General features: G+C 45.0%; 1 protein-coding gene across 1 annotated transcript in view; it reads left to right on the forward strand.

Annotated features, from left to right (window-relative positions):
- Positions 1-461: 461 nt before the first annotated feature.
- The window catches only part of LOC141998502 (E3 ubiquitin-protein ligase TRIM39-like), a 62,836-nt gene continuing 50,628 nt past the window's right edge, over positions 462-12,669 (forward strand). The window contains exons 1-3 of the mRNA XM_074971368.1: positions 462-926; positions 2,788-2,810; positions 2,926-2,987. Coding sequence (XP_074827469.1) covers positions 462-926; positions 2,788-2,810; positions 2,926-2,987 — 550 coding nt within the window. The remainder of the gene's footprint in view (positions 927-2,787; positions 2,811-2,925; positions 2,988-12,669) is intronic.

Raw genomic sequence — 12,669 nt, forward strand, 5'->3', positions numbered from 1 at the left:
GATAAACTGAACAGATCGAGCTCTTTCAGTCTGCCCCTGTAGGGCATTTTCTCCAGCCCTCGAACCACATTTGTGGCTCTTTTTTGCACCCTCTCCACTATTTTTGAACGTCCTTTTCAAAATGCAGCCATTAGAACTGGGCGCAGTGCTCCAGGGTCCATCTCACCTGTGTCAGACATGGAGCTAAAACCCCTCCCTGCTCCTGCTCACTGGCCAGGGGGTGTCTGGCAGAGCTGCTTTCCAGCCCTTTCTAACTGTCATTCCTCCTCCTCTCCCAGTCAGTTCTTCCTCCCCTTTTTTCTGTTTCCCTTCTCCTCTTTCCCCTCCCGGCCCCTCCCTTCTCTTCACCCCCCCCCCCCTGCACCGAGCAGGGCAGAGGCCAGCAGCAGGCACCTCCCAGCAGCGGCAGCAGAATGCACAGAGCTGGGGAAGGAGACAGACAGACTGAGAGCCCAGCAGCCATGGAGACACCTGCTCCACCAGGGAGTGGGAAACGTGAGGGTCTGGAACCCCCGGCCCCAACGTCTTTAGCTGGTAGAGAGCTAGATGATGCCGTTTGTGTCATCTGTCGGGATTATTTGACAGACCCGGTGACTATAGAGTGTGGGCACAACTTCTGCCGGGGCTGCATCACCCAGCGCTGTGCGGGAGTGGAGACAGCCGCCTGTCCTCAGTGTGGAGAAACGTTCCAGAAAAGAGCCTTCAGGCCCAACACACAGCTGGGCAACATAATACAGTTCATCAAACAAAGGGGCTTAAAGCCCGGACAAAGGGGAAGGGAAGGGAATGTCTGTGAGGAACATGGCAAAGAGCTCTCATGGTTCTGTAAGGAGGATACCAAAGCCCTTTGTGAGGATTGCAAAGGATCCCCGGCTCACCGCTCTCACACTGTGATTCCCATGGGAAAGGCTGCCCACGAGTCCAAGGTAGGGTTGTTTTTGTTGGCTAATTAAATCCCTTCAGGGCCCTGTGCCACACCCTCTCTGGACAGAACCAGTCTGTTGTGACTGGACCTAACCACAGGATCCCACATGCTTCTAAGACTTCAGCTCTGGGTCTCTCAGCTGCACTCCCAACTGCAGACCCCATGTCTGCCGCCCTTCTTTGGGATGTGGTTCTCCACACCCCAGCGGTCTGAAACCCCAGAACCAGAGCCGCAGCCCTCCCAAGCTCCCAGTTGGTTACACACGCCCCGGCAGATTTCCAGCACACTGTGGGCACGCTGAGTTCTCGATTGACCCCTTCAGGGACAATGTGTCAGGCGAGACAGGAACACAGGCTTACCAAAGGGATTTCTTAAACACAGGCACTTGTATTTTTAAGAAAGCACAGAGAGAGTTACAGATCTACACAAAATAACAAACAGTCCTGAGACAAACTGCTCCCATCCCCTGTGTCTGCTCTCACCCCTTCTATCACTCTGGCTACACAAAGCCTATGTTGGCAAAACTTGTGTCACTCAGGGGTGTGAATATTCCACCCCCGTGAGTGACATAAGTTACGCCAACATAGGGACTGCCGCTCACGAGGTTGGGTGTTTTATGCTAACAGGAGAGCTCTCTCCCGTCGGCACAGAGCGTCTTCACCACAGGCACTGCAGCGGCACAGCTGTATCGGGAGAGCTGAGCGGCCACAGCCCTTCTAGTGCAGACGTGACTCTGAGGTCTGGTCAGCATCTCAGGCAAGGCAGAGACCCTCCTGCTTTCTCTTTCCAGCCTTGTCTTCTGGCATATGGCACTCGATGGCTCCTCTTGCTCTGAGAGCATCCCCCCTTCAATATAGTCTCTGTCCCCTTTTGCCATATGGAAGTGTCTGAGCTCCATGGACCAATCTTATTTGTCTAATAAATTCTTCACTAAGCTCCATCCCCATGCCAGAGTCAGAACTCCTTAGAATCCTAGACTATCAGGGTTGGAAGGGACCTCAGGAGGTCATCTAGTCCAACCCCCTGCTCAACGCAGGAGCGATCCCCAATTTTTGCCCCAGATCCCTAAATGGCCCCCTCAAGGATTGAACTCACAACCCTGGGTTTAGCAGGCCAATGCTCAAACCACTGAGTTATCCCTCCTTGTTTTAGTTACTAAGAGATGTTTTTTTCTGCCTTTTAATCTTATTAGCCCTGTAGAGGGAAGCCAGGTCTGGGAGAGGGCTCTTTAATCCAGCAGCAGACAAAGGCAGAATGAGATCTAATGGCTGGAAGTTAAAGCTAGACAGATATAGGCTAGAAGTAAGGTGCAAATATTTTACCATGAGGGGATTTACCATTGGAACAACTTACCGAGTGTTGTGGTGGGTTCCCCATGACTTGGAGTCTTTAAATCATTGCTGGGCATCCTTCAGCAATCTGCTCTAGCAGAATCTGATGCTGCAGGAATCTCTGCGGGAGGTTCTTTGGCATGTGCTCAAAAACAGGAGGTCAGACCAGATGTTCAGAATGGCCCCTTCAGGCCTTATCAGCTGTGAAGCTGTGACTTATTCTGGCTAATGCTGGTCCATACAGAAGCATAACTCTTTGTGGTTGACAAAGGTGCATGGCAGTGGGTTTAGCAAACTGTAGCCATAGCGGGGTGAATAAGTTAGCTACATTATTTGCTCAGATGAATGAAATTCATAAATACCTAGGGAAGCAGGGATGGCTGGGAATTTACCCTTCTGAAATGGGATTGCCCTGATGGGAAGAGGGTTTTGTGCCTGAAAGTGTATGGCACACACATAGGGAATGGTCACTGGATGTTTTTTCACTTGGTTTTATTAAAGTATTGACAGTTTCCCCATTTCTCCATTCAGGAGGAGGCAAGCACATCAAGCAGGTACTGTACATGCATTTGCCTTTGTCATTTCCTCTGACATTCCTGTTCGATGCACTGCAGCATTACTGCACTGAACAGCTGAGCTGAAAGATGACAGAGAATATCTTCTCTTTAGGAGTGGAAATGTGAATGTTCAGGAACAGGAAGCCATTTCTACTCAACTGCAGGAGCTCAAAGGTAAATGAACACCACTTTCATATTCAGCAGTGCCTACCCCAAGCGCTCACAACTCCTCAGTCAGGTCCAAATGCATGAAAAGACTGGATAAAAATATCACAAGATTTTGAACAAAAACAATTGTACCACCTCGTTTTTGAACACTTAAGGACAATCCAGCCACCCCACTCCCCACTTCCTGCCCCCACAGTCTGCGTGCGCTCTTTCAGGATGCACAGCCAGTCTTAAGAACACATGTACAAATGTGAGCATCTCCTGGAGTGTGAGCCTTAGCTCAAATGGTGGAGGTGGTGGTGGCTCTTTGGGTTTGCGTTCAGACGGCACAGGTGGGGGTTGGTCACATACCTTCACGTGCAATTGCTCAGGCTGAGATAATGAGATTAGAGAGGCAGGATGGTCCAGTGGTTACAGAACTAGCCTGCTGTGCCACAGATGTGCTGTGGGACCTTGGGTGATTCACTTAGGGACAGATTTTTAAAGCTGTGTAGGTGCCTAAAGATACAGATTAGTGCCTAGTGGGATTTTTGAACATGCCCACGTGCCAAACGCCCATTGATTTCAATAGGAGTTAGGTGTCTAGTTGCTTTCGAAAATCCTACTAGGCACCTATCTGAGTCTTTGGGTGCCTCAATCCCTTGAGGAGACCTGTCCCTCTGTGACTCTGGTCCCCATCTGTACAACGGGGATAGCAGTCGGGCTCTACCTCCCAGAGGGGTTGTGAGGATAAATACACTAAAGATTGTGAGGAACCCAGACACTATGGTAATGAGGGCCAGACAGGTACGAAAACAGAATATGGCACCAACACCAGAAGAGTTCAGTCTCCTTTCAAAGTACTGTGCTGAGTACCAGAGATGTGTGTTTAATCCTAAAGAGATGTGGGCGACATTTTCAATACTGTTGTGATCAAGTTACATTTGTTTGGGTGACCCGAAATGTGGTTTGCAATAGTGGTTTGCAATAATTTAACTTCTGGGTGATTTTAGTTAAAGCTGAATCTTAACTTTTAATTTCCATGGTTTTAAAAGTTTAATTTCTTAAAATCTAAAATTGATTTTAATGCTCTTTTGAAAAAAAATGTCTGGCACATCTGCTCACTTTCTCTGACACTGAGAGAAATGGTGTGTTATAATAATAATAATTAGCTATGCTGGTGTAAGCATTGGTTCTAAATAGGGAGCTATATAACTGACAGGAACATGGCCCACATTTTCTGTCATGAACTAGATAAACCCAAAGTAGACTGGAGGAGCTCTGTGGGAAATGTACATCCATTTGGAAGGCCAGCATGAGACCTAGACCCAACTGAAATCCTGCTTAAGTCCCATTTTTAGGCTCTAAATGGTATGTAAGTGGCTAGGCCTTGTGCTGGTCCCCTGTGAAGAGGAGAATTACATCCTTCCTGAATGCTTTTGAAATGAAATATAACTGCAGATACAGTGGGGCAGTGAGAAAGTTGTTCTTTTTTCCATGACTAAACTTTTGTGTCCTGCTCTAAACATTAGAGAGTGCTCACCCGCAGCAAATGTCATACGTAAGGGTATGATTCTGTCACAGAGACATGGAGCAGCGGCAGCAGCCCCTGCCAGCACTCGACCCTGGTGGTGCTCACGCTGTTAGTCCCCTCCTTCCTCAGGGTATTTTTAGTATAAGTCAGGGACAAGTTGCAGGTTTGCATAAATTTTTGTTTATTGGCCATGACCTGTCCCTGACTTATACTAAAAATACTAGGGCTTCGATTTATCCCACTTAACTCACGCAATTAACTCAAAAAAATTAATTGCAATTCAAAAAAATAATCACACTTTTAATTGCACTGTTAAACAATAATAGAATACCAATTGAAATTTATTAAATATTTATGGATGTTTTTCTACATTTTCAAATATATTGATTTCAATTACAATACAGACTACAAAGTGTCCAGGGCTCACTTTATATTATTTCTGATTACAAATATTTGCAGTGTAAAAACCAAAAGAAATAGTATTTTTCAATTCACCTCATATAAGTATCAGAGTGCAATCTCTTTATTGTGAAAAGAAAAGGAGGACTTGTGGCACCTTAGAGACTAACCAATTTACTAACCAATTTATTTATTATTTATTATGCATACTGTGGAAAGAATGCATCCGATGAAGTGAGCTGTAGCTCACGAAAGCTTATGCTCAAATAAATTGGTTAGTCTCTAAGGTGCCACAAGTACTCCTTTTCTTTTTGCGAATACAGACTAACACGGCTGTTACTCTGAAACCTTTTATTGTGAAAGTACAACTTACAAATGTAGATTATTTTTGTTACATAACTGCACTCAAAAACAAAACAATGTAAAACTTTAGAGCCAACAAGTCCACTCAGTCCTACTTCTTCACGAAGACAAACAAGTTTGTTTACATTTATGGCAGATAATGCTGCCTGCTTCTTATTTACAATGTCACCTGAAAGTGAGAGCAGGCATTGCATGGTATTTATGTGTCAGATATACTAAACATTCAGATGTCCCTTCATGCTTTGGCCACCATTCCAGAGGACATGCTTCCATGCTGATGTCACTCGTTAAAAAAATAATGCAGTAATTAAATTTGTGACTGAACTCCTTGGGGGAGAATTGTATGTCTCCTGCTCTGTTTTACCTGCATTCTGCCATCTATTTCATGTTATAGCAGTCTCGGATGATGACCCAACACATGTCGTTCGTTATAAGAACACTTTTACTGCAGATTTGACAAAATACAAAAAAGGTACCAGTGTGAGATTTCTAAAGATAGCTACAGCACTCGACCCAAGGTTTAAGAATCTGAAGTGCCTTCCAAAATCTGAGAGGGACGAGGTGTGGAGCATGCTTCCAGAAGTCTTAAAAGAGCAACACTCTGATGCGGAAACTACAGAACCCGAACCACCAAAAAAGAAAATCAACCTTCTGCTGGTGGCATCTGACTCAGATGATGAAAATGAACATGTGTCAGTCTGTACTGCTTTGGATCATTATTGAGCAGAACCCACCATCAGCATGGACGCATGTCCTCTGGAATGGTGGTTGAAGCATGAAGAGACATGTGACTCTAACGCATCTGGCATGTAAATATCTTGCGAAGCCAGCTACAACAGTGCCATACAAACCCCTGTTCTCACTTTCAGGTGACATTGTAAACAAGAAGCCCACAGCATTATCTCCTGAAAATGTAAACAAATTGGTTTGTCTGAGCGATTGGCTGAACAAGAAATAGGACTGAGTGGACCTGTAGGCTCTAAAGTAATCATGATTAATCGCGTGATTAATTGCACTGTTAAACAATAATAGAATACCATTTATTTATATATTTTTGGATGTTTTCTACATTTTAAAATATATTGATTTCAATTATAATACAGAATACAAACTGTACAGTGCTCACTTTATATTTATTTTTATTACAAATATTTGCACTGTAAAAAACAAAATAGCATTTTTCAATTCACCTAATACAAATGCTGTAGTGCAATCTCTTGATCATGAAAGTTGAACTTACAAATGTCGAATTATGTACAAAAAAAATTCATTCAAAAATAAAACAATGTAAAACTTTAGATCCTACAAGTCCACTCAGTCCTATTTCTTGTTCAGCCAATCACTCAGACAAACAAGTTTGTCTACGTTTGCAGGAGATAATTCTGCCCACTTCTTTTTCACAATGTCACCAGAAAGTGAGAACAGGTGTTTGCTTGGCACTATTGTAGCCGGCATCACAAGATATTTATATGCCAGAAGTGCTAAAGATTCATATGTCCCTTCATGCTTCAACCACCATTCCAGAGGACATGCATCCATGCTGATGGTGGGTTCTGCTTGATAACGATCCAAAGCAGTGTGGACTGATGCATGTTCATTTTCATCATCTGAATCAGATGCCATCAGCAGAAGGTTGATTTTCTTTTTTGGTGGTTCAGGTTCTGTAGTTTCTACACTGAAGTGTTGCTCTTTTAAGACTTCTGAAAGCAAGCTCCACACCTCGTCCCTCTCAGATTTTGGAAGGCACTTCAGATTCTTAAACTTTCGGTTGAGTGCTGTAGCTATCTTTAGAAATCTCACATTGGTATCTTCTTTGCATTTTGTCAAATCTACAGTGAAAGTGTTCTTAAAATGAACATGTGCTGAGTCATCATCCGAGACTACTACAATATGAAATATATGGCAGAATGTGGGTAAAATAGAGCCATATTCTCCCCCAAGGAGTTCAGTCACAAATTTAATTAATGCATTATTTTTTTAACGAGCATCATCAGCATGGAAGCATGTCCTCTGGAATGGTGGCCAAAGCATGAAGGGTCATATGAATGTTTAGCATATCTGGCATGTAAATACCTTGCAATGTCGGTTACAAAAGTCCCATGTGAACGCCTGTTCTCACTTTCTGGTGCTACTGTAAATAAGAAGTGGGCAGCATTATCTCCCATAAATGTAAACAAACGTGTTTGTCTTAGCGATTGGTTGAACGAGAAGTAGGACTGAGTGGACTCGTAGGCTCTAAAGTTTTACATTGTTTTGTTTTTGAGCACAGTTATGGAACAAAAAAAATCTACATTTGTAAGTTGCACTTTCACAATAAAGAGATTGCAGGACAGAACTAGTATGAGGTGAATTGAAAAATACTATTTCTTTTGTTTATCATTTTTACAATGCAAATATTTGTAATAAAAAATAATATAAAGTGAGCACTGGACACTTTGTATTCTGTGTTGTAACTGAAATCAATATATTTGAAAATGTAGAAAAACATCCATAAATATTTAATAAATTTCAATTGGTATTTTATTGTTTAACAGTGCAATTAAAAATGCCATTAATCGTGATTAATTTTTTTGAGTTAATAGCATGAGTTCAGTAAGATTAATCAACAGCCCTAATTAGTGTATTTTAATGTAGTTATTTTTTGTACATAATTCTACATTTGAAAGTTCAACTTTCATGATAAAGAGATTGCACTACAGTATTTGTATTAGGTGAATTGAAACATACTATTTCTTTTGTTTTTACAGTGCAAATATTTATAATCAAAAACATAAAGTGAGCACTGTACACTTTGTATTTCGTGTTGTAATTGAAATCAATATATTTGAAAATGTACAAAACATCCAAAAATATTTAAATAAATGATATTCTATTATTGTTTAATAGTGCAATTAATCATGCGATTAATCACAATTAATTTTTTAATCGCTTGACAGCCCTAAAAAATACCCCTGACAGATTTCTAACCTTAAGCATAAGCAGTAGACACCCCGACTCTCAGTCTATTCCCTGTAATTCCACTTGTGCTCACCAGGTGGCATCACTTTGTCAGTATTGTTCAACAAGATGTGCATAAACCTCACATTACCTTGTCTGGATCACTCAGCTAGTCTCATAAATGAATTGCTCTGTCACATTCCTAAGTGGGTCCCTCTCAAGCCCTCCTGTCGAAGCTGTTCTAGGTGGTATAAAAAATTAAATAGTCATAGACACAGAGAATGGGACCCAGGTGATCACCCCTCCCGGCTGACCATCCTAATCCCTGTCCTACAGAGTGATTCACGCTTGCCTTCTGGACCAATAAGTATTAAGGTATATAAGTATTTTCATAAGTATTCACTAAGGTATATTAAGTGCTTAAATATATAAGGGTGACAGTCCTGCTAGAGTTAAGGTTTAGATCAGGTTTCTCTTTAAAGCTGGTCTTTCTGAAGTGCTATAAAATCTGAACTATTGCTTGGATTGTGTGGCTTATGGGGGTGTAGGTTTCTATTACTGATCCAAATTTGGAACCATTTGACCAAGAGGTTGCTGTGATACCCCCAATCCATCTTTTCTGAAAGATTTTGGCAACCAATTTTCACTCATAGATAGAGCTCAAACTGGGGCTCAGCTGATCACACCAGAGTCTCCAAAGCTCAGGGACTGCCGAACAGAGTGTTGGCATCCACCAGCCCTCTGGTGAAAATAAATTAAAAAATTTTTGAAACAGATTTTGCTCCTCTGGTTTAGCTCATCAACAGTCTCTTGGGCTACAGCAGGTGCTTGACGGATTACAGTGAAGTCGTGCAGACAGAGAGGCTAACTACCTGGACAACTCCTTCTTTTTTCACAGCACTTGGGTGGCTCTGCGGGAAAGTTGCAGCCATTGAATCAGAGCCCTACCCTAGGCAGTGTGGCTTTAAATCCAAAGAGAGGAAGATGTGTCAAGAACAAAGAACAGGCCTATTGCTCCAATCTTCCTCTTTAAAGGGGGTTTGGATTGGGAGAAATGTAATCTGAGTACAGCAGAATAATCCAAAGGCATTTACACTATTTTTGAGCAGCAAATAAACTATACAAACAAATGGTCTCTAGGAAGGGAGGGCCTTTGGTGTGGAAGAGTAGGTAGGAATATAGGGAGCGGGGTTGGAGGCTCAGAATATTGCCATAAACCTGGCAGAATGAAAGCTCATAACTTGCCTTTTTCTCCCTCTAGTAACTGTGCTATCCGGAATGATGAAAGACAAAGGAAATTTCTGGGAGCAATGGGGGGTGTTCAAGGGACAAGCAAAGGGGTAACAAACAGTTTGTGCTCTTCTTTGCTTCTTTAAGATGAATGGGGAAGTCCTGAAATATTGTGTGTGTGTGTTTGCTCCCAGCATGCTGCCTGACGATATGTGCATCCTAGTGCATGCTGGGAGAGTCTGGGCTGCTTCAGCAGGGATCAGAGAGCCCAGGGGCCATGCACACACATTACAACACCACTGACTCGGGGTCCATGCACTCCAGGGTATCCTACTGCACAGAGCTGGGGGTGGGTGTGGTGGCAGTTACACAAACACTGTTGGGGATCCTATGAGGGTTGTCACCTCTGAGGTGCAAAAAACTGTGACATCTGCCTGCTTCACATACACCACCTGTCCCACCACCCAAGGCACTGTCTCCCCATCCACCCCTGGGAGATCCCACCAGCCCCCACTGCCTCCCTATGGCTGTCCCAGGTAACAAACATGCCAAGAAGGCCATGGCACCAGATTTACCAGCTCCCCCAGGCGGTGAACCCACAGCCGGTACCTCCATGGTGGTGACTGGGCCCTGCTGCCCCTAGGTCCCCGTGACACTCACTGCTCTGAAGCTGCCCTGTCCATGCAGCTCCCAGGCACTCTGGACCCAGAGCTTCCTCTGTGCAGGCACAGTCACCCCGCAGGTCCCCCACTACAGCCACCGACACACCCAGGACTTGTCACGTCCTGGGCAGACTCACAGATTTCCCAGGGCAGTGACCTGAACAAAGGGACGATCCTGGGAAACCTGGACAGGTGCCAGCCCTAGGTCCTGTTCACACAGCACAGTAACACTCAGCTGAGCCGGGTACAGGCAGCCAGCCCCGTGCCAGCCCAGGCCCCTGTCAGGGACATTGAGCTGCCAGCTGCCAGGATCATTAACTGTGTTAACTTCCCCAAAGTGCTCTCTGGACTGGTTTAACTTATTTCCCCCCAAATTGTTCAAAGAAAGAGCTAAGTAGGCTTCATGAGAAGCCTCTTTGTTATGTTCAATGCTCAATCACAGTTGACCTCTGTTGTGGTTTACTGTGTTTCTGTCTTGCCTACAAAGAGCTAAAAATCACTGAGAGTTGAAATCACTTGAGCTGGGGCAGTGTTTCTGCCTAGCCTGCAAAGAGCCGAAAATTACTAAGAGACTGATGTGCAGAGGTCACAGCAGAGAGGCAGGTAGTAGCAGAAGGTGACAGATAATCAGCTGCTGAACGAGTGGCTGGTAAGGTGAAGAGGCGCAATGAGCGGCCAGCAGCGTGGCAGCAGAGAAGCATGATGAGTGGCCAGCAGGGTGGCTGGTGAAGAGAAGCGGCTACAGCGGGGAGCAGGCAGCTGGCAGGAGCAGTGACCGGCGGGCAACCAGAAGGGTAGCTGGCAGAGAGGGGTGGCAAGCGAGTACCCGAGCAGTGGAGAGAGTAAGATGCCTCTCTACACCCCCCTACACCCAGGGTGGGAGGTGAACACTGTGGATGCACCTCTGAACTCTGGGTCTGCGCTGACCAAGGGCAGCAACTGAGTGGGGTGCAGAGAAGGGTTGGGCATGTGAAAGAGACTTTTCGGTTGCCGGACTTAAGACCCTGAGGGGAAAAGGACACTGCCCAACCTACTTAGGGGTGGCTCTTTTGCTCATGGTTTATGTTTATGAACCCTGTTTGCAGTCTTTCCCCAAATTAACGCCGAGTTACTTCCCTCCTTTTATTAAAAGTTTCTTTTCTACACTCAGACTCTGTGCTTGCGAGAGGGGAAGTGCTGCCTCTCAGAGGTGCCCACGGGTGGTGTGTAAATTTCCCAGGTTACTGGTTGGGGGCTTGAGCTGGTTCTGTGTTGTATCGATGGAAAGGAACCCCTAGATATTGAACCCGGCCCTCGCTGCTGCTGGCTCCACCTGGCAGAAGGGTTACAGTAGTATGAATGCTCAACTGTAGCTTTTTCTCTGCTCACAAAGGGCAGAAATTGGCCTTTAGTGATCTGTGGGTTTACAGGGAGCTGGGGTTTTCAGAGCTGCCTTAGGGGTCTTGTGGACCCGTCCAAGGGATGATTTAATGGACAGTCTGAATGCCCAATTTTTGTTTAAATTAATGGGCACTGAATGTGCAAACGCCCAAAGCACCTGAAGTGCTATAAACTTTATGTAGAAATTTGCAAGTGTCAGAAGAATTGGGAAGGGGAAATGTCCATTACAATGATTTCCCAGTGGGGACAGAAGCAGGTAATCCAGAGAAGCAGAGAGGAGCTGTGCTGTTTACTTTGAAAGTTGGAACGAAATGCTGTACCTTTAGAACTGTCACCTACACACTCTGTCACCACCAGGTGTGAACTGGCTTAGTTCATGGTTTTAACAGATACAGTATGTGCTCTGAGTCCATGTTTAGGTGGCAGGGATTAACTCATTTTGAGCTGTATGTAAAATTTGTGTCTGTGCCCAGAGAGAGCTCTGTTGGGCTCATTTCCAACCACTAAAAAGTCAAGAACAATCAGCTGTCACTGTCTTGTTCCCTGGGCCTTTCAGAGAATTCTCCGCACCAGCTGCACTGGTGAGCTGTGGCTAGGATGCTGTAATAAAACAAACACACTCAGGAATTACACGGCTGGTCTGAGACCCTGCTCACACTGGGCACAAGATGCTCTCGCTCAGGCTGTGCTCAGCAGTGACTGGCAGACATGCCGCTACCTCCATTTCCAGCAGTGTTGGTACCCCAGGGCTGACACCAAATGGACGAGCTCCAAGTGGGAAAGAGCTGATCTTAGAGGCGATGCCTGTAGGGGCCCATCCACACCTCCCTCCCTGGCTCATGCTGACCTGAGCACCCAGCTAAAGAAAGACACCTCCACCCTGTTCTTAGCTAGGGCACCACTCAACTAACCTGGCCTTATAGGGAGCTGTTCTCATGTGTCACTAGGATCAGGGGACAGACACCACCCACAAGCTCAGGAGCTGGCCTAGGATGGGGGTGCGGGGACCTCAATAGATGGATCTATCTGTGTCTCTCCCTTTGTTTCTCTATTTCATAACTACAGCAGAGCTGCATTAAACAATAATAGGAACTTCACCATAAACACGATGGAATGAAATCTCATCTCTCCCCCTTTTCTCCCCCTAGAGATGCTGCAATCTGAACTGGAGAGCGAGAAAGGTCAGTGTCTGGGCTCGTTACAT

Source organism: Natator depressus, chromosome 14, assembly GCF_965152275.1.
Source record: "Natator depressus isolate rNatDep1 chromosome 14, rNatDep2.hap1, whole genome shotgun sequence".
Classification (NCBI taxonomy): domain Eukaryota; kingdom Metazoa; phylum Chordata; order Testudines; family Cheloniidae; genus Natator; species Natator depressus.